The sequence below is a fragment of the Tympanuchus pallidicinctus genome, unplaced genomic scaffold, assembly GCF_026119805.1.
Source record: "Tympanuchus pallidicinctus isolate F22 unplaced genomic scaffold, pur_lepc_1.0 scaffold32, whole genome shotgun sequence".
Lineage (NCBI taxonomy): Eukaryota > Metazoa > Chordata > Aves > Galliformes > Phasianidae > Tympanuchus > Tympanuchus pallidicinctus.
Window position 1 is genome coordinate 2,158,445 of NW_026294750.1, and position 21,514 is coordinate 2,179,958.

Genomic DNA, 21,514 nt, shown 5'->3' on the forward strand with positions numbered 1-21,514 from the left:
CAAACAACTGCTGTAAAGGAAACCGTGGGGAGAGAGTGCCATGCCTGGGATAATCCCTGGTCTGATTTCATGCCATTTTTTAAGATGCCAAAACTGCAGTGCTCAGCAGCAGCCTCCTTTGTGTAGACACAGCAAACCTGGAGAACAGAAGACATAGAATCTTAGAATCATAGAATCACAGAATGACCTGGGTTGCAAAGGACAACAATGATCATCTCATTTCAACCCCCTGCTGTGTGCAGGTCACCAACCAGCAGCCCAGGCTGCCCAGAGCCACATCCAGCCTGGCCCTGAATGCCTGCAGGGATGGGGCATCCACAGCCTCCTTGGGCAACCTGTTCCAGTGCCTCACCACCCTCTGGCTGAGAAACTTCCTCCTAATATCCAACCTAAAGCTCCCTTGTCTCAATTTAAGACCATTCCCCCTTGTCCTGTCACTATCCACCCTCGTAAACAGCCCTTCCCTCTTGATGGCTGCTTCAGTCCATTCCCCACCAAATGTAAAAGGGCACCTACAAATACCATTGTTTCAAAGCTGACTTGGATAAATTAAGCACTTGATCACTTTTCAGCTCAAAACTGCTGAACCTAGGCCTATTTATGTATTACAAGCACAAGCTTTGGTGCCAAGCCACAGGGAAAGTGTAATATCTAAATATTACCTTACAGCTCAGAGGTAATTCAGTAAATTATGGAACTTTGCTCCCTGTTTTGAGAAAGATCTTGAGCCACCCAAGCAAGGCAGAAGCCTCAGATCTGAGGCTGAGTCCTCCTGCAAACAGACCCTTCAGGAAAGCACAGAAAGAGGAGGGAGGATCTTTCGGTGTAGCATGAATAATTGGTGGAGGCAGGCGTTCCAGCCCGTGTTCTCCACACAATGCCATCTTTCTGATTTTGTACCACTGACTGGCTGTTCAGAGCTGCCATATGACACTTGACATGCTTGGATAGGCAGGGGAGCAACATCCCCCATCTCTGGGCCTTGGGGAGCATCCAGCTGGCCAACGAACCCAGCCAGACTGCAAGAGAAGGTGATGGCTGGGCCAGTTGGCTGAGACCTTAGGGAAGATCAGACCTGGCAGGTGTCCTGCTCACCTCCCAGCGTGCAGTTAGAAGCAATTAACTTTTTGATAAGGCCATTTCTTTAATGCGTTAATATCTTTGCTGCCACACATCCTACAAAACCTTGGAAACAGGCGTGAGTTTGGTGCCTCCCTTTGTAGGCAGGACATGGAAATCCTGCAGAAAAAGGCTGGGAATCTTGAACGGTAACGGGAGAGATGCTGGAAGGACCAGCAAATGCGAATTTCTGAGCATTTCCTGAACATACATGGAAGCCCAGAACACCAACTTGCTATTTAAGTTGGGTTTTGACACAAAGGTCAGCTTTCAGAAGCACCAAGGCTGACTTCTACAAACAAAAATGTCACTAACAATAAAAAATGCTTTCCTTCAAAAGAATTAAAGACCTGAAGAGCAAAGGCTGCAGTCGGTCTTTGACAGTGCTGACATTTACAGCAGAAAGCAAGCAATTGTCTCCCACCCCAGACGTGAGAGCAGAGAGCAGTATCGCTCATTCCATCAAGTTCTTTCCCACTGCAGAATGATTCACACAAGCCTTGTTAAGCCAGCACAGGGAACTCAGCGTTTATTACTCCAACAATACATTGTGCACAGGAGCAGAGAACAAACAATACCTACATAAAATTACGTGAGAAACGTTGGGGAAGAAAAAAAAAATAAAATTCAAAGCCTTCCAAATGGAGTGCAGCCGCCAAGCCCAGTATGGAGCTCTGGAGGTGTTTCCTGGCTCCTGTGTCTGTGTGTCTGTGCAGGGAGGCGGCCAGCAACACTGTGCACAGAAAAGCAGACTCATAGAATCATAGAATCACAGAATGGCTGGGATTGAAAAGGACCACAATGATCATCCAGTTCCAACCCCCTGCTGTGTGCAGGTCACCAACCAGCAGCCCAGGCTGCCCAGAGCCACATCCAGCCTGGCCTTGAATGCCTGCAGGGATGGGGCATCCACAGCCTCCTTGGGCAACCTGTGCCAGTGCCTCACCACCCTGTGAGTGAAATGTATCCTTTCCCAGGACAGTGAGAGCACCCAGAGGAGCCACAAAGATGATCAGGGGGCTGCAGCACCTCCCTACAAAGACAGGCTGAGGGAGCTGGGCTTGTTCAGCCTGGAGAAAAGAAGGCTGTGGGGTGACCTCATTGCAGCCTGCAGTACCTAAAGGGAGCCTACAAACAGGAGGGGAATCAACTCTTGGAAAGGGGAGATAACAGCAGGACAAGGGGAAATGGTTTGAAGTTAAGGGAGGGAAGATTGAGGTTGGATGTCAGGGGGAAGTTCTTTGCTATGAGAGCGGTGAGGTGCTGGAACAGCTGCCCAGAGAGGCTGTGGATGCTCTATGCATCCCTGGAGGTGTTCAAGGCCAGGTTGGATGGGGCCCTGGGCAGCCTGGGCTGCTATGAAATGTGGAGGTTGGTGGCCCTGCGTGTGGCAGGGGGTTGGAGCTTCGCGATCCTCGAGCTCCCTTCCAACCTTGGCCGTTCTGTGATTCTGTGACAAGGAGCGGTTCTGCACACCATCTCCCGCACAGGCGGTGGGATGGGTCCCTGTGCAGCCCCTCACCGCCCGCTGCGGGCAGGGCAGGGCAGGGCAGGGCATCCCCCTCCCACGAGCTGCGGGTCGCCCTTCCCCGCATCGCCCGGACCCAACGCCAGCGGAGCGGAGGGTTTACGCGGCCGCCCCGCCGCGCCGTGCCCGCACGCATCGGCCTCGGGTTGGGGCCGCCCCGCGGGGCGGGCAGCGCCGGGACCCCCCTCCCTTTCTCTCCCTTCTCCTCCCCTCCCCGCCGTGTGCAGGCGGAGCGCGGAGCGGCGCATGGAGGGGCAGCGCTGAGCCCGGCCATGGAGCAGCACCTGCGGCGGCTGAAGCAGGAGCTGGTAGGGGGCGGCGGGCGGGGGGCGAAGCGGGGACGCGCGGGGCCGGGGGAGCGGCGGGGCCGTCCGCGTCCGGCGGGGCGAGCGGGCGCTTTAAAAAGGAAAAAGGAAAAAGAAGCGGCTGTCAGCGAAGATCGGGAATCAAAGAAGCGTTTGTGGGAGCGTGCGAGAAGAGTAAGTTGGCAGGAATCAAAATGATGCGAAGAAAGCGTGCGGTTGTCAGCCGTCAGACGTTTGGAAAAATACCTCTTCTTCAATAGGAAAGCCTTTGTCGTAAATCAGCGCTGTTTTCTCGCTCGGATTCGGATTGTAACCTCGCTGCTAGAACTTGCTGGGGCTTGTCTGCGAGCCGGGCATTGTTGGTGCTCGGGGCTTTGCTGGGGATGGAGCAGCGGGATGAACTGCTGCGTTATGGATCGTCTTCGGAGGTTTGTCTGGGGAGCAGTGCAGCGATCCGATAAATAGATAACGAGAACAAAAGGGGAAGACGAGGCAAAGCAGAACGGGTAGGTGAAGTTTCTGGTGTAGGGCTTAACAGGATGGTGATTTCGGATAGAGTTCTGTGACAGAGGCTTACCCACGGTTTTCCTATCCTTCATGAATTACAGGAAGTGTTTCATGTATAAGCAACAGTGCTGAGTCAATAGAGAGACATGCCGAGGTCCACTGGAGCCTCAGCACATTGTAACCTGGAAGGTCTTTAAAATCTGAGCAAGGTGGATTAAATGAGTAGCATCCAAAAGAACATGCCTAGAATAACATCACTAACCCTGCATTTTGTCTTAGCAATACGTACATCTCATTCCCTGAGCAGCATTTTATTAGCCAGAGTATTGTCACTTTAAAAACTTATTTCAGCCAGAAATTCCTATCTTGGTGCTGCCCAGCACAGCCATGTCAGGGTGCTCCAAAAGCACTGCTGTCATCAGCGATGCCAGCAAGCAGTGATTTACTGGAGGTGGGAGGTCTGTATTAATTAAAATAACTGTAAGTGATATCCTCAGCAATAATAGCTTTTAAAAATCAATACTGTCAAGATAGGCTGGAATTAAAATAGATTAATGTTTCTTTAAAGACTGGCAAGCTGGGCAAGAGACAGCTGGGGCCATCTGCGCTCAATGGCGAGTGGGAACGGAGCCTCCTGACCCTGCCTTCCTGCCACTTTCTTCATTACATGGCAGGTCGTGCCTCCAGACATTAAATGCACCAGAACCAAGATTCTTGTGGGAAGGACTCAGTTTGTTTGAGCTGCCAGATAGAGACAACAGCTGCCCCCTGTGCGGCTAAATGGGAGCCTGGTCAGAGAGCACCCAGTTCAGAAGCAGGGATCCGCAGTGTGTGCAGGAGCAGATATGGTCAGGGGGGAGTGGGGCAAGGGGGCAGCTGTGCACCTGAGGAGCTGGGCAGCACAAGGCAGAGGTGTGAGGCTTCCTGACCTGCACAAGTTTGCTCCAGTTTCAACCATCACAGCTGTTTGCTGGTTTTGAGAAGGGTTTTTTTTGTTTTTGTGTTTTTTTATGTTGGCACATCTCCCAGTTCACAAGGAAAGGTTATCTTCCAGTGCAACTCTATCCCCCATCAGTGTGGGATTCGAAGATTCCAGCTCTGATAATTATTTTTTGTCCCTGTTTTGTATATTAAGACCGTACTGAAGTGACTGTGTGCCTGGCTGAGGCTGCTGTGCCTGGATATCCCAGCACAGCTGTGTGCTGAGCTCACCCAGCCCTTTGCCAGACAGGGCACAGAGCAGCATGGGTCCAGGCATGCACACCCAGCCTCAGTGTCAGGCTCTGGGAATGCCCCCCAGGCCTCTCCCAGCAGCTCCTGAAGATAAATTTGGCCCATTTCAGTTAATGAGAACGCTCATATTCCTATTGCATGTTTTCCATTGTAAGCCGATAGTTTCTGGCATGTGTGGTGTCCCTTTGATTGGAATTCATTCAGACGCTTCCACTCGCAGGCACTGTGAAGCCAGGCACAGCTCAGCTGACACAGCCATTCATCACAGCCACACGTGAGCCCAGCATGGAGCTGCATCCATTCTTGACACTGTGGCCTCATCCCAGTGCTGGCACCAACCTCAGGAGCAGCTCAGAACCCGCTGGGTCAGCTCACTGCCCCTCAGCCTCTGCACATAAGATACAGAGACTTTGTTCACCTCTCTAGTTTGTAAGGCTGGCATGGAGTACGTCATGCTCTGCCACTCCTTCTGGCATCTGTCCTTCGTATGGCAGTCATGAAACCTGCCACAGCACTTACGCAACTTCCATTAATGCAATTAAACTAAATACCAAAAGACTAGCAGCCAGACTCTGAGTCTGCAAAGATCCTCCTGAGGCACAGAAGTATCTCAGCTTTTTGAGCTGCTGAGCGTTATCTCACTAGTAATGTATGAGCATTTAGCTGGGCATCACCAACCAGCTGCGCACAGGGAAGGGCGCCGGAGTCTGGATGTCCTACTTAGCAGCAATAGGATGGGAGGTGATGGCCTCAAGTTGTGCCAGGAGAGGTTCAGATTGGTCATTAGGAAACATTTCTTCTTAGAAAGAGCGGTGATGCATTGGAACAGGCTGCCCTGGGAGGTGGAGTCACCAAGAAAAGGCTGGGTGTCACACCAACATGGTCTACAGCAGTCACAGGCATGGTCTGGTGGTTGCACTCAATGGTTTTTAGTGCACTTTGCAACCTTCACGTGTCTAAAGGTGCCCCACCTGTGTCTGCAGTGCTTGGGTGAGGCTCTGCAGGGCTGCTCATGTGCTCTGTCTGCAAGTGTTCACCTCTTCCTGTGGCACCAGGTGCTCTGTCAGTTCCTCCAGTTCAGCTTGCTTCTAAACTGATCTCAGTGCTGCAGCTGGTTGGGCTTTCCAACTGTTCTTCTTAGTATTTCCTCTCCCAGCAAATAACTTCTCTACACAGAAGGCTGTGGGCATCAGGCTTTCTGAGGTCCCGAGTTTCAAGCTGAGTGCCGCAGTTGATATGGCACATAAGGAAGGGTTGCCATCAGTGGGACCTTGATGAACTCGGAAGGTGAGTCCATGTGAACTTAATGAGGTTCAACAGAGCCAAGTGTGGAGTTGCACAGAGGCCAGGACCATCAGGTGTGGGCACAGACTGGAAGAATTCCTTGAGAGCAGCTCTGCTGAGGGATCCTGGTAGATGGAAAACTGAACTGGAGCCAGCAGTGTGTGCTTGCAGCCCTTCCAGAATTTCATCTGCACGTCTCATGCTGCAGATGGCCTTACCTCTGTAAACTTAATGACACAGAGATTGTCTGCATTTATACATAGTAACATCAGCGTAGTACAATGGGGTTGGGATTTCTAGGCTCCTCCACAACCAGAAGAGTAAATCACTTGTTATTTCTGGCTAGGGGCTGCTATGTCCATGGGGCAGATTTGTCTTGCCTTTGGGGTTTGTGTGGCTGTTGGGTGAGGGCTCACAGTCAAGTTGGCCAGAGCTGCAGCTTGGATCTGAGCACCTTCATCTTTCTTGGCTTTCTGTTGTGTTTGTTTGTTTGTTTGTTTTTGAGTTTTTGGGGTTTTTTTGTGATTTTGGTAGATATTTAAAACAAACAACAACAAAAAAACCTTCTGACTTGAACTTCTGAATGTCCTCATTGCGCTTGCTTTATAAATGCATCAAATTATTGAGTTTGATGGAGAGTCCAAGTCCCTCCTTGTATTAATGTACATCTTGGGAGACAGAGTTTCTTGCTATGAATATCTTACAGGAATAGAACATTTGTTCTGTATGAAAATTACAGCCAGTTATTTTGTACTGTCTCACACTGGGTCCTATTCTGGTAACTGCCACACTCAGAAAGGATCCCCTGTGCCTTCGTTAGTGCTGTCCTCACCCAAGGTCCAGCAGACCAGGTGTCAGTGATGGGCACCAAGGCCTGGGCTTGTGCAGGGATGTCAGCAGGTAGAATCACAGCATATTTGTGCTGATCAAGAGCTCAGTTCTTGCAGGTTCCATCTCCCCTGGGGGTGGCACCTGGGAGGTTATGGCAGAATCCCTCCTTGGTGTTGCTTTGGAAGAGGGCAGAAAGCTCAGGAGCAGATTTCCTATCATGTGCAACCCTGAGCCTGATCCTCTTATTTCCAGGGAGGACTCCTGAAGATGACTGCATTGGATTCTTGTAGTTTTGAAACCACATCTGCACGTGTTCAGGAATGTTTATGATACCCCAGTGCAGGCAGGCTGCTGGGCTGCAAACTGCCATTACAAATGGCAGTTGCAATTGAACGGAAAGAAGCAGGGTAAGGAGGACAGCTAACTAAGTGCTGTGAACCGTGTCTTCCACGGGTAACATCTGCTTGAGATCTGCTTAACCTCCTGGGAAAACCTTTGGGAAAGTTTCAGCATCCTTCCTTCCTCTTTCAGATGCACGCTCACGGTTTACACCCTAATTTATTCTGGAAGGAAAAGAGGTTAAGATGACTTGAAATCCATGTGAAGAAATTCAAGGACAGGCAGAACACTGCAAGCTATAGCATCCAGAGAGCACAGCTGGAGGGAAGCTCCCTGCACAGTGCAGACCTGAGCTGGGACAGTTCCAGCTTGCAGAAGATTAATCACAGTGACCCGAACAGAAACGGAAACAATGTGATCAGCTCAGCACTTCTAAAATAATTTTGGTCTCCATTAGGTCACCCCCTCTAAATACCAATTGTTTCTGTCTGGTTCTGTTGCCTATCAGCCCCATTATGACAAGCTGCTATTTGCCGTTTGCTCTTTCCTGTTCCTCTCAGGAATAGTTTCCTCCTGTTGCATTGCTTTTACCTCAGAGCCGGACATCTGTCTTCCTCCTCATTACACAGCCATGCTCAGAGCTCTTCCCGGTTCCGCCTCAGCTGCAGCCCTGAGCAGGCAGTGCACAGAGGGACTGAGCAGGCACTCACTGGGATCCTAGAATGGCCTGGGTTGAAAAAGACCACAACGCTCATCTCTTTTCAACCCCCTGCTGTGTGCAGGTCGCCAACCAGCAGCCCAGGCTGCCCAGAGCCACATCCAGCCTGGCCTTGAATGCCTGCAGGGATGGGGCATCCGCAGCCTATTAGATGGCGCTAGGAAAAACTTCTTTCCCTGGATGAGTTTAAGAAGTTAATTGATCCATGGGGTGGGAAACAGCTGCAGGAATCTCCCTTCTTCACACATCTGAGGTATTTGGGTTTGAATTTGTTAAAATGCCAGCACCTGTGAAAGGGCTCCTTGGGGCGAGTTGTCATCCTGCAGTGTTAATTAGTCGAGGGAAGTTCATTGATTTATAAATTGTGTAAACCAGTTGTGGCTGCTCCAGGAGTAAAACTCTTCCGTGCCATTTTTTTTTTAGGGAAATGTTCTGAAATAATGGATTTTGAGATGCAGTTTGAGGCAATCCAGCTTTAACTGACACATTTGAACGCCCATGAGCTGTCGCAGTTCCCATCTGTCTTTTGTTGGAAGCAGAGGCGAAGCTTTGAAGCCCCTTCCCCTGTGCTCTGGCTGGGATTTGCAGCTCACAGGAGCACGAGGCAGAGCATCTCCTGCTGCCCACAGTGCCCGGATTACATAAAGCCACTTGCATAACCTCTGTGAGTGCAGGCAGGGGCTCTGTGCCAGATGAGGGTTCTATGGGGTTTGTGCCACACTCACGCTCTGTCTCAAGTTGCACTTAAATTCCTTTCACGCCACATTCGGGCTCTGTGCTCAGCCCTGTGTTCCCAGCACCTCACAGCCAGCATCCTTTCCACTGTGTCACTGCACAGCCTGGCTCATCCAACAGCCCAGGTTGCTTAACTTCACCCCCTGGCCAGCACTGTGCTCTGTGTTCTGGGGGAGGTATTTCTGTTTCCACTGCTTGAAGCCCAAAGAGCAGCAGAGTGGGAACCTGGGGTGGTGAGATCTTCTTGGCAGAGGGGAGGGAATGGCTGTTAGGCACGAGGGAAGAAACTTTCCTCCCCAGAGTTCTCTCTCCAGGGTGCGTACTCTTAATTACCGCAGAGTAATTACAAGTGGATGGGATCCAAGGCCCTGCACAATGATCTCCAGTCGGTGACTTCACTTGGGCTGGGTTTCGTTCAGTGCTGATCCTACACTGTGAACAGCAGAAGACAGTGCAGGCTTCTGTTGGATTGGGGTTTGTTGTCTTTCCAACTTCCACAACCTGAATCTTCAGCAGTGTTTGCAAGCAGAGTTAAAAGCCTTTGCAATCCTTTTGGTGAAAGTGGGATCAGTTCCTTTTCCCAGGGGGGACACTGCAGCCATCCCCAAAATCAGCATCCAAACCTCAGCATCCTTCAGGGGAGAGCATCTCTGCAGAGGAAAAGGGCCGTGCTGCTTCTCCAGGGGCTCACACTCCCCAGGTTGGCATTGGCTCCTTTGCTCAGGTTCACTTCCCAGCATGAGGGAAGTGCTGGAACGGGGCTCTGGGGCTCAGACCCCATCCTGGGGGGAGGATGAGTCCATCTGCGAGAGACGATCACACGGATGACAAATGCTGCCCATGAAATATTAATGCTTAATAAAGCCTCGCCGGATGAGGCATGCATTGTAATGATGCCACCCATCATGGGGGAGTTAATTGAATCAATGAGGTGAGCAGTGGAGCCGGCCAGCATATGCTGGGGTTTGATCAGCCCAGTCATTACCAAGGACCCTTGTCACTCAGCGCCGCGGTGCCTGCAGGGGATTTGATGAGAGGCAGCCAATGGGGGGCCGGGCCAGCTCCAAATCCAGCTTTTTGCAAAGCCCCAGATAAAACAGACTTCCATTAATAAGGCGAGAAAGGTTAGGACGAGAAGCATTACAGCAAATCTGGAGAGGTAAGGTGATAGTTTCGTCTGAGGCTTGTAGAACATATGGCCTCAGCTTTTGTGCTGGTAACCCGAGAGCTGTTAGTCTGGAAGTGGGGCACTATTTGCATATCTGCAGAAGTAGAGGTTTATTTGCTGGTGTTAAAAAATGAGATAGCTGGGGAATCCGGGCAGTAATTGGGAGGGTGAGAGGTTCTCTGTGTCTTCATGGGCAGCGCATTCGTTCTGAGTGATGACTGTTTCTTGGGAGGGAGGCTTTGAAGAGTCAGTGCAGTCTGCTGGCTTGGTTTTGGCTCTGGGTGGTGAAGTGCAGGCAGAGGTTGGTGCTCAGAAACTGGTGTGGAACTTGCTGCTTTTGGACTCGGGTTGTTGCAGGAGGGCAAAGCTTTTGTTGGCTGCTCTGGCATAAAGCTCAGGTCTGGGAAATGGAAATGGAGCAAATAATTGAATTCATTTAAGCAAAAGCGAAGGAGAGGTAAAAAGCTAAAGCTGGAGATGGTGAAGCTGAACAAAAGGCGCAGCTGTCCTTCACCTTAAACTTAAAAAGATCTATGGCTACACAGAAAAAAAATGCAGTGAGCCTTTTAAAGGGCTTGTTTCTGGCAGCGTAGGCTAAAGCTTTTCCTAGACAGCGCTAATCTGCTCTGCAAACCACCTTGCATGGATGCGACGTCTGCACCTCCAGCCCCAGCCCCTGCTGCTCTCCCTCTCCTTCCCATCCCCTCCCCGAAGTGGCAGCTGTTGGAAAGTATCGCCCATTTGTTTTATGGCACAGCTTTGGGAATGTGATCCAGATCCTACCTAAAGAGAAAGCAGCGGAGCAAAAGAAGATGGGAATGTAGAAGCTCTGGAAAAAAAATGACTGGAGTTTTGCAAGCATGGGAAGTTAAGTCTGTATGGCAAATTTCAGGGATGAAGCAGCAATGCTGCTAATGTTCCTAGCGTGGGAATCAAGGAGGTTGCTGCCTTCCTGGAAATAAGTTTGGATTTTGTTCGATGTTACCTCCAAAATTTCAAGTCCGTCGACATTTCTTTGTCCTCCACTGAGAAGTGCCTGTAACGAGAGAGTTCAGCTCCGAATAGGCATTGTGTAGTGATGTGTGATCCTCACTAGGATTCCGTTTACTGTAGCACTTTGGGTATAGAAACAGTTCTCAGGGGAAGGCGCAGTCTCATTATTCCCACTCCTGATTTCCGTTTGTTCTCTGCACAGCGCAGAGCAAACAAAAGCAGCAGTGAAGGCTCCAGCTGCAGGCAGCCCGGCTGCTCCCAGCCCTGCGCCTTGGGGCTCTGCCAGGCGATTCCTGCCATCTCCAACTATTTGTTTTTGTTGTCAGGTCACAACACCCCCCTTCTTCTGTCAGCTTCTCTTGTTTCCAGAGGGTCTGACTTATTTTTAAACTGTTTCAAATCCCTGGAGAATTTGAGACGTATCCGATGGCCGTTCCGTGCGGTGTTTGGATGAGGGGAGGGGAGGGAGCTCTGCTGCTTTTTGGGGCTCCCAGACGCTGACAAGTGCCTGCTTCTTCCCACAGCTGTCCATGAAGGAGGTGGGCGACGGGCTGCACCAGCAGATGAACTGCATGATGGGCGCACTGCAGGAGCTAAAGCTGCTCCAGGTCCAGGCAGCTTTGGAGCAGTTGGAGATCTCAGGGGGCCGAGGCCCCGTCCCTGAGCAGCACCCGCACTGTCAGGGTGGCACAGAGGGGCCGGAGGAGCGGCCGCGGAGCCGAGCAGGAGCTGGGGGCTGCAGCCCTTCATCCCTCACCTGCTCTGTGCCACAGCCAGCATTGCCCCGTCCCACCTCACTCCCAGAGAGCGGCCGCCTCGGAGACGCCATCCCCTCTTCTTCCTCCTCTTCCTCCTCCTGCGGCCAGGACAGCTCCCGCTCCAAGGGACCTTCGCCAGCTCCAGCCAGAACAGAGCGCGCACATCCCAGGACGTCTGAGTGCAGCAGCCAAGGCATGGCTGGGGGATGGACTGTGTGTGATGAAAGCCGTGACTGGACATCCTCCCTCATGTCCCAGAGCAGAAACAGGCAGCCCCTGGTCCTGGGAGATAACATCTTCGCCGACCTGGTTGGGAACTGGTTGGACTTGCCAGAGCTGGACAAGAAGGGGGAGAAGGGCGAAGCATCGCTGTCTGCTGGCAGGTCCCAGGAGCTCTGCAGGAAGTTCTCCCTCACAGCCAACATCTTCAAGAAGTTCCTGAGGAGCGTTCGGCCAGACCGGGATCGGCTTCTCAAGGAGAAGCCTTGCTGGCTGCCGCCTGAAGACAAGCAGCCCGAGATTTCTAAGAGACCCAAAAAGACAAACAAACTCAAGGGGACATTTTACTTCCCTCTTCATGGGAACATCCAGAACCATCACAGCAAAGCGGAGAGGTGCCCGAAAGTGGAAAGCCATATGGAGAAACCTAAAATGGGCACCAAGAAAGTCCGTGATAGTGTAGACTACACCCAGTCCGGGTTTGATATCAATACAGCTGTTTGGGTCTGAGTTGGTCGGTGGCTTCCCCAAGCATCTTCCAAACCAGGGACTGAGGCCATGCGCTGTGCCCTGCCAGGACCGAGCAGGCAGAGCTCCCCATGGAGTGAGCTGTGGCTTTGGCCACCAGCACATGGCATCTCTGCTGGCTCAGCCCCTTGAAAGCCCTCAGGAGCTGTTTGTGAAAACCATCAGCTTCTTTGGCAGCTTTTGGGGTGAGCCAGCTCCCAGAGCCTGCCTCACTGACAGCAGATTCAGGTCACCTCTGGTTGAAACAGTGGCAGGACAAAGTTCACTGTGTGCGTGTGTGTGTGTATGAGTGTGCAAATATACATATAATTTTTTAAGAAAAATCTTCTCCTGCTTGCATGCACTTAAAACTGGGTTCCGAGCCTGACAATTTCAACAGTGATGACCCCAAAGGACTTCTTTGAAAGGAAGGAAAATTCTGAATTCAGAAGACAGCCGTACTCAGACAGTCGCCCACTGCAGGTGTTGGATCCCAGCTCTGCTGCGTTTCAGCTGTTTTATTCCACCCAGGCTGCATCTCTGCTGTACCTGCAGCACTCTCCTTCCCCTGCAGACAGAGCAGCAGGATGAGATCCGTGCTCAGAGAGCTGTGACATTGGCCCATTTCAGCAGCTTTGCCTCTTTCCCCACACTCTTCTCCCAGGGGTCACATGGAGACACAACACAACGTTGCCACGGATGTTGCTTGTTATCGTTGCACTGTGACACAATTTTGCAAGAGACCTTTGTTATCCTTTTGTTTCTTATGCTGTGGTGTACAAACCCTGTCCTGAAAGAACCAAGTTCTTCAGCATCCCGCTCTCCAAGAGCAACCAATAAAGCAGCATCATCCCTACACGGAGCGCTCCGTGTCGTGGTTTCGGTGTCCAAACCGTGCATGTCAGCCTCAGCCCCCAGACCCAAACCCCAGCATGGAAGCTGAGGTCAGGCTTGTGTCTGCAGGCCCCATCCCACTGGAGACACGTCCTGAGGGCTCAGCACACAGCTGAGTTCTGTGGTGTTGGGTTGCAAAAACCTGTTCTGCTCATTCCAATTTAAGAATGGGAGCAGCAGTGTTTGGTTTTTCAAACGTGCAACTCTTCCAGCCTCCCTGGACGCACAGGCCGGTGGAGGAGAGGCATGGAGAGAGAAATATTTTCTCCCCTCAGCAATTAAATATAGGCACAAGGCAAGCCCTGCTTCTGCCCATACAAGGAGAGAAGAGCGGGTCAGCATCTGCCAGCGCTGCTCAGCACTTTTTCAGGAACCTGAGTTGCAAGCAGCTTTTGTTTTCCTTCCTCACGGGCTTTAGGTCTGATTGTTTTGTCTCACATTTCTCTGAATGCTGAAAAGCTGTTTTTGCAGTGTTTTATTTATCAGCAATCCATCCTGTTTATTACATATGCTCCCCCCAGTCCCCACCGGTCCTTTCCCACCAGCAAAGAGAAGGAGCTTTCTATAAGCAGCAGCAACACCAAACAGCAGAATGCAGTACAACAGCTCTTTCCAGAACCAGGAACCAAATTCCCCCCTTTCCCTGGCTGTGCAGGCAGCTGACCCCATGCCCAGCACTGCTCCTGCTGCCCGTGTGCCCTCTCTGACCCCTGAGTGTACCTCCAAAGGGTATTTTGCATTGTAGGATTTTCTGGGGTGTTTACAGTGACAAGCTGAGCATGATCCAGGCTTCAAACAGCTGTTGAAAATCGTGAGACAATGTAGTTGCATCTCCACGTTCTTGGGAGAAAAAAAATAGATATTTAATTAATATTCCTTAAGAGGCATTCAGACAATAAGGACTATCAGCCGAGCCAGACGCCCGAGCCCTTTTTGTCTCCGGAGCAGGATTTGCTAATAGATGTGGGGAGGATTTGTGAATTACCATTTCACTTCTCCAGGGACTTTTCCTGAAATGATAATGGCTTTTTCTCCTCTTTTTTCATGAAACTGCCATGAAATAGTTCCCCATTATTAAGTATGAGACCTACCTAATTAGCACGATGACAGTCTTTAATGAGGTCCTGGCCGTGTTCTGCATCTTTGATAGGTGCGATTAATACCAAACCCTGCGCAATAATTACAGAACCACCTTCCCCCATGAACCTGCCCTGTGGAAGGCAGCACTCGAAAATGAACCTCAGGAGTTTGGATTTATTAGAAATCTCAATTCTTGGGGCGTGCGAAGCCCAGAGAGAATCAGATGTGCTGAAGTTAATTTGACACCAGTAACATTCATTCAGACACGGGGGGGTTAATGAGGCAGTGTGAAAGATGGTCCTGTGCTCACTGGTGGCAGCAGCAGCACTGCTCAGCACTGCCCACTGATGCCCATTGATGCCCATTGCTGCCCAGCACTTCCCATTTTGTAGAGTCATAGAATCACAGAACAGCCTGGGTTGAAAAGGACCACAATCATCATCTCATTTCAACCCCCTGCTGTGTGCAGGTCCCCAACCAGCAGCCCAGGCTGCCCAGAGCCACATCCAGCCTGGCCTTGAATGCCTGCAGGGATGGGGCATCCACAGCCTCCTTGGGCAACCTGTTCTGCCCATTTCTGCCCATTGCTGCCCATCACTGCTCATTAATGCCCATTGCTGCTCAGCAACTCCCATCATTGCCCATTGCTGCTTGTGCCGTGGGCCCAGGGCAGTGCTGTGTCTGTCCCATATCACTGTGTGCAGAGCTCTGGGTTCTCCCATCTGGTGCCCTGATTCCCAGGGCTGCTCCTCACTCTGCCTCCATGCTCTCCCATCCCAGGCAGCACGGATGCTCGCAGCGTGCTTCCCTCAGTCAGATGGCCTCCAGAAGGCTCACAAATGTGCCTGTAATTAAAAAGCCTCTGTTTTCAAAAGCATTTCACAGCTTGTTGTCTGACAAGAGGGTGGGCTGACGCTGGGCAAGAGGAAGGCAAACACAGGCATTGCTTTCTTGCTCCCCCCACTGCTCCTGGTGGTCCCACTGCTGCACTGCTGTGTCCCACTAACCAGAAGGGCTCCTGAGTGCAGACAAACTTAACAGTTTCCCCTCAGTTCCCTTCATATTGAGTCTGGTATGAGGAAAGAAACCAACTGTCACATCCGTATCCTTCACAGCCCAGTGCTGCTCTGTTCACTCCAACACGTTCCCCACCACCTTCATTGAGTTGTTGACCATCAGCAGAATCCCTTCTCCCCCTTTAAGCTCCCAAGAACTGAACCACGCTTTAACACCCGTGTCTCTGCAGATGAGGATATGTTTATCTTCCCTTTTGTTTATTGTACCCACGTGGCATTTCTAATCAAGTACTGAGCCCTCTCCAGCTGGCGGGCAGCCTGGGCTGCTCTCACAGAACACATACAAACCACTTTCTGGCACCGATTTCCCTCAGCTGGGAGCTGTGCCATCCCTGCTCAGCTGCAGGGGATGGGGTTTTGCCCTTGGATTTAACCTGGGGATGGCCCTTCTGCCCGCTCCTGTCCCTTCCTGCAGCTTTTGTGGTTCTCTGCCCTGCCGTCAGAAACACCTGCTCAGGTTTCTCGGCCTTCACCGAGCTGGAGAGCAGAAAGGAGAAATCAATCCCCAAGCAGAAAAGCAGAGGCTGAAGGGCAGCTCGGAACCACAACTCCCTGCGCTGTGTGTGCCGGACCCCGGCGTGGGCACCGGTCCCATTAGCAGCCATGTGAGATGGGTCCTGCCAGGGGCCTCCCTGTGCTCACACCACCGGGTTGGTGCTGGCGGGTGACATTTGGAACCCTGAGCTAACGAACGCGACGTGCTGTCACTTTTAATTAGTCCCTTTGCTCTGCCTGTGACAGGTGAAAGCTGGAGCTGGAGCCCTGGAGGATGCGTGGAGAGGGGAGTGTAAGGAGGGGACTCAACTGTGCGCAGCAGAGCAGTGCCTTCCTTCTCCAAAAGGGCCGCTCCATCCCACAGCACTATTTCTGTCCCCTCCAGTCCATAGCAACCTGCAGGGTCTGAAGGCACAGAGCACTGTGTGCCTCAGGAGGAGCACTGCAGAATGCTTTCACATCTGCTCCAGACGGAGGACGTTGCAGCAGCCCCGACTGAAGGCAGAATCGAGGTCCCAGGTCACTCCCAGCTCAATGACAGAGCGTTGGCTGCCGTGATGGCAGTGGTGCTGTGCAGCTGCAGCTCTCCCCGCTGCCTGCACCAGCCCTCCCCATCCTCCTCTTTTCATTCCGTTCCAGCCCGATTACAGAGAGCTTGCACCCGGAGGCAGCTCACCAGGCGTTTATGCATGCAGCTGCCTGAGCTGAATGCACGCATGTTAATGTGTGGAAATGAGTCGGGGCCACTTTTGTACCAAGTTTTCTGCTCCCTGGATCGAGCCCACCAGGTCTTCTGGGCCAAAAAGAATTCAGGAGAGGACCTCTGCGCTTGCTGCTCACCCCGTCTCTTAACATTGCCCACGTACCAGTGCTGCTGTTGGGCAGATAGCAGAGCTTCTCACAAAAGCAGCGCCTTGCTTTGTTGTGCACGTCCCTCTATTTCCCTTTGCTCAGCTGCTGCTGCTCCATGACTCCTCAAGCTTGTGGGGAAGGCCATCACCCCCCAACCCTGCAGCCCGAGTGACCACTGCCACCCAGATGAGCAGCCAGCATGCAGCTCAGAGCGGTGCAGAAGCCAACTGCTGCCAGGCCCTGCCTGCGACTGCTGCTCCTGTGCCACGCACTGCTGCTGAGCAGCTGCTCTGCCCCTGCTGTCCATGCTTTGGTCTCCTGGGACCAACCTGTCATTGCTGCAGCATGTCAAAGGTATGCTTCCCCATATCTCTACCAGAGAGGATTATGTTCCCAGCGGGGGCTCTGGTTCCTTTTTTTTGCCGTCGTGTGATTTAATGTGACAACTGTAATTTGATGTGACGCGTCTTTGCAACAATTCGCTACCTCGGAAAATCACAAACAAGCTTAAAATAAGAGCAGAACGCATGGACTCTCATCTCCCTGTGTGCTGCAGCTGGAAAAATAAGCACCGGCTTGAGGACTTCTCCGTGCTTCCTTTGGGAGAGAGCGAAGTCATGGACACGATGCTGTAAAATAATAATGTGGATCCCAGCCCTGCAGTGAGAGCTGTCTGGCCAGATGCCTGCACCTTCCCAGAGCCCCTTGGAGTTCAGAACTGCCGTGTAGGAGCAGAGATCTTCGTGTATCTCCTAATGGGCTGAGGCTTCAGTCCCTGCCCTGAAACGAGCAGGATTAGGACAAAACAGACTCGTAGCACTCAGCATCCTATGCCATCGAGCTGAAAGAGAGCAGAGTAAACCTACAGTGGCTTTGGAATTGAAGATGTCCATTTACTGAGCCCTCTGGTTCCAAACCATTACACTGACACTAATTAATCCTGGCATACCCACTAATTGGCTGTCCCAGTGGTTCCTAAGGTAGAGGTGAGGAGCTCTGCACTGGGACAGCCCCAGTCCTGGGGATGGGGATGGGAAGAAGGGGCTGCAGCTGCGGGCAGGGAAGCAGTGAAGAGTTTCCAGCACCGCTGGGCTTTGCCCTCTCTGCAGTGCTATGAGATGTGGACACGATGGGTAAATCCCCATGTCAGCACAGTGCAGGCGGCCAGTGGCCAAACCGTGCTCCCCTATGGGATCCCCAGTGCTGACCCCATGGAATCCCACACCATTGCAGCAGAGCTGGGCACGGCCCCACACGGTGCCCCCACCCCTCCTTGCGCACAGACAGTGAGGAGAGGATTAAAGCTGTCTGCAGGCAGGAGAACACCAACACCGCTGCGCTCACCTAATTACGTTATTTAACAGGATGCCCTCTCATTGATTGTAATTACTCATATAATTTGGGAAGCAATTCGCAGTCCATCGCTGCAGGATGCGCGGATCTCGGCTGGGAACAATGTGCCCAACTCTTCCTGTGATGGATGGAAGCTCTGCATCCCTCCAGCCATCCCCCAGCCCAGGGCTTCATGGCACACAGCAGCCCCAAGCCCAGGGCACCATTCATCAGAGGCCCCAGCTCTGTGCCATGGAAATAACTTCAGGCCACCCCACTCCTCCATCCGTGTGTGCTTTGGTTGATGATGACTGCGTGCAGTTGAGTAAAATCAGGCCGTGCAACCCCAGCCCACACTTGTTTGGATTCTTCACCCGCTTTTGTAAGACCCCGATTTAATCAGGTTCCAACAATCCCAGAGGAATGTTTAATTAATGTTATAAAGAAACAATGGGATGATTAAGCAAGTCTGGGCGGCTGCCATGCGTGGGGCGCGTGGCACTTGGGGGTGAATCTGTCGGGGAACATCATCCTACGGACCTCTGTGCCATTTTATTCACTGTTTTAATCATCTGCTCCAGTCCTTCTCTCCTCTTTGCACTCACCGGGGCAGAGAAGAGGAGCAGAGATGGAGCTCAGTCTCTTCTGCAACTGCAGAGTGAAAGCTCTGAACAAGGAGCCCTCCCACCCCTCCTCCATCCCCACTCTGGAACAGCCCAGCAGCAGCTCTGGGCCACGAGGGCCCTAAAAGTGGTCCAGGAATAGCATCAAGGAGAGCCTGCAGCAGAAATGTGCTCTGGAGGCAGCACAGCACGCAGGCTGAGAGCAGCACGGGGTTCTGCCCAGAGCAGCAGTGGATGCACAGCTCCTGGGGTGGGACGCAGCACACCATGGGCTGCCATCCGGGTGTCTGCAGCAGCCAGCACTGTCCATCCTCTCCCACCTCATTTGGCCCCTGTAAATGTTCTCAAATGGTTGAACGATGCTCTCAGTGCATGATGGCTTCGTGGCATTGATTTTAGGCCAGTTGCTATCTAAAAGATAATTCTCGCTGCTCAGAAGCCTGCTTGCAACCTGAAGTAATTGCATTTGCCTTGGGTTGAATTCCTTTTGCAGCTTCTAAAAATAACCCCCACCCCCCATTTCTTCTGCTTTTCACAGAGCATCTGAGAGCAGTGAATAAACACTGGGAGGGACGCGAAGGAAGGGGAAGCGGAGCAGCAGGGAGGTGAGGAAGCAGCAGCCCTGCATCCCATCAGGGAGGGATGCAGCTCAGCTCAGCACAGCAGCAGTGGGAGTTGTCCAGGGGAGAAAACCCAACTGCAACCCCTGTATGGCACTGAGTGGGGCTGGGAGCTGCAGGGCTGTTGCCAGCAGTGTGGGGATGTGGGTGGTGGCCAGGGTGTCTTCTTGGCCCCACATGTTGCTGCTCCCTGCACCCAGCAGTGCAGCAGCTCTGCCCCAGCTCTGCCCTCTTCTCTGCGCACCCGTCGTTATGCTGAGCCTTCTGGTGTCCTGCAGATCAATGGTGACTGCATGTGAGATGACCAAGGTTGGGTCTCCCTCATTTCCAACCTCATCTAGCACACAGGAGTGGCCCACAGGGGCTCCTGCACAGCTGCAGCTCTCAGCTTACTGTGCTTCAGACCTGGTGAGCTCTGCCCTGAATTGAAGCTGCACCGACACAGCAGTGGCACTGCCCATTCCCAAAGAGAAATGAAGAAATGCGGAGTGAAGTGGGGTGTCTGTGGCCCTCCAAATGTTACATTCACACACACTGGGCATAGGAAAGGCTGCATAAAGGTGCACAGCTGGAGCTGATTTGTGTGACAATTTGTTCCCACATGGGCAGGAAGGGCAGCGGGGCTGCTGTCACTCAGCTCAGCTGTCACTCGGCTGTGCCATCGTCACTCCAGGCAGGTTACAGGGAACCTGATTTCTCCTGAAGGCACTCAGAGCAAAGAGCAAAACGATTGCTGACTTCCACACTGCTGAGAGGAGCGTGGCTGAGGCTCCCAGTTCTTCACGTGGCCATCCTGATCCGGAGCTCACATCCTTCTGGCTGCAAAGCAGCATCAATTCTTGCAGCACACGATGCTCCTTGGGAAGGGCTGAGCTCAGCCCTGTGCTGCACAGCTCTCCCAGCTGCTCCTCCTGCCAGGAGATCCAGGAACGCTCCCCTGTGTGTCCTCCTCCCCTCTTGAAGGGGCTGAAGGCAGCGCTTTGTTGGGGAGCAGCCCAGAGCTGCCCCATAACGCGTGCAGTGTGCTTGGCTCTGTGAATTTCTCCTTTGTGCCTCCATCCGCAGCCCACAGCTGCTGCTGCCCCACTGCATGGGGCCAGAGCACCCCCAGCACAACGGGCTCCTTGTTCACCCCATGATTAAAGGAGCGGCTTTTGGCCTTGAATGTTGGCACCACCCAAAGAAAATGTCATTGGTGTGCAAACACAGCACTGTGCTGGGAGCTGCTGTGGCTGAGGGGCACAGGGCTGTAACTGCAGCTCCAAACCTCTGACAAATCATTGCCTCTTCCTTGGCTGCTGCCGTCCTGGAGCACAGCCCTTTGGGTCAGGGACCCTGTGGGACCCTGCAGACAGGGGGGCGTTTTTCCATGCTCTGTGCCTGCTGATACACAAATGCTGCTCCCTGCGCAGCACTGAGCTGAGCTGAAGGCAACCCAGCCAGGAGCAGCCACAGCAGCACAGCTCTCAGCATGGCTCATTAGGCCTGGCCTGGACGCTAATTAGGCTGTTCCTGTTGCTGCCCCATGCACTGGCAGGGAGATGGGTTGCAGGTGATCACTGCTGAGCTACTATAAAACTCTGCTGGCGGCCTGCACTGGGAACTGACTCAAACCCAATTCCCAGAAACCCCAGAGGCACCGAGCTCGGATGAGTGCTGCTTTTACTGCTGGGCATTTTCATGCACCAGGTCCCAGCGCTCGCCCTCAGTCTGTTTCAGCATCCATCACACCCATGGGGTCACCGTGAGCGGTCTCAGGCTCTTCTGGATAACACGGGAAGAAGTAGAGCTGCTCCACGTGAGCTCAGGGAGGGGGGCAGCCAGCAGCTCCATCTGCCCTGGGGCTGAATTCAGGGGACGCTCTGCTGAGCACAGCCCTGCACAGAGCCAGCGAAGGACGTGGAGCTCCCATCCCTGCATCTCAGCTGCTGGGACAGGGCCAGGCACAGCCTCATCCTCCCGCACACAGCTGCCTCATTGCGGGGGGAGCAGCGTGGGAAAAGCACTGGGAAGGGGGCAGTGTGGGCCCCAGGGACCCCACGCAGCCCCCCCCCTTCACCCCCCAAGCTCTGCTCACAGCCCTTGCCTGAAGCACACGTTCCCATGAGTCGCTGTGAGCGTGCACAAAGCCCCGTGAGATGGCACAGCTGCTTCCACAGCTGTGTGGGGGTCCTGCCCCATGCACAGGGGCTGGGGGTGCGGAGGGGGCCCCGGGGACAGCATTGGGATTGGATGGATGGGGCTGAAGTCACTGCAATGAGGTGCAGCAATGCGGGGCTCTGATCTGCACAGAACAGC

At 52.8% G+C, this 21,514-nt stretch overlaps 1 protein-coding gene and 2 long non-coding RNA genes across 5 annotated transcripts in view; all 3 read left to right on the plus strand.

Annotated features, from left to right (window-relative positions):
* The window catches only part of LOC128088029 (uncharacterized), a 140,606-nt gene extending 137,962 nt beyond the window's left edge, over positions 1-2,644 (plus strand). Inside the window, exon 3 of the long non-coding RNA XR_008210123.1 lies at positions 2,432-2,644. This is a non-coding gene — a long non-coding RNA (uncharacterized LOC128088029). The remainder of the gene's footprint in view (positions 1-2,431) is intronic.
* A 196-nt stretch (positions 2,645-2,840) lies between these two features.
* On the plus strand, positions 2,841-13,106 carry INKA2 (inka box actin regulator 2). 3 transcript variants are annotated; one of them, XM_052698109.1, is made up of 3 exons: positions 3,675-7,214; positions 7,339-9,758; positions 11,285-13,106. In XM_052698109.1, the coding sequence occupies exon 3, from the start codon at positions 11,291-11,293 to the stop codon at positions 12,245-12,247; it is 957 nt and encodes a 318-aa protein (XP_052554069.1). In that variant the 5' UTR covers positions 3,675-7,214; positions 7,339-9,758; positions 11,285-11,290; the 3' UTR covers positions 12,248-13,106. The 3 variants fall into 3 exon arrangements, with proteins under 3 accessions (XP_052554065.1, XP_052554066.1, XP_052554069.1); XM_052698105.1 differs by lacking the exons at positions 3,675-7,214; positions 7,339-9,758 and adding an exon at positions 2,841-2,955; XM_052698106.1 differs by lacking the exons at positions 3,675-7,214; positions 7,339-9,758 and adding an exon at positions 3,133-3,458.
* A 2,580-nt stretch (positions 13,107-15,686) lies between these two features.
* LOC128088028 (uncharacterized) lies at positions 15,687-16,829 on the plus strand. The gene is made up of 2 exons (XR_008210122.1): positions 15,687-15,944; positions 16,036-16,829. It is a non-coding gene; the product is annotated as an uncharacterized LOC128088028 (long non-coding RNA).
* Positions 16,830-21,514: the final 4,685 nt, after the last annotated feature.

Bases quoted from the DNA above. Each gene is read 5' to 3' on its own strand.
- INKA2 (XM_052698105.1), top strand. From the start codon at position 2,920: ATGGAGCAGCACCTGCGGCGGCTGAAGCAGGAGCTG. The intron at 2,956-11,284 runs GTAGGGGGCGGC...TTCTTCCCACAG, and splicing joins GGCGGCTGAAGCAGGAGCTG to CTGTCCATGAAGGAGGTGGG.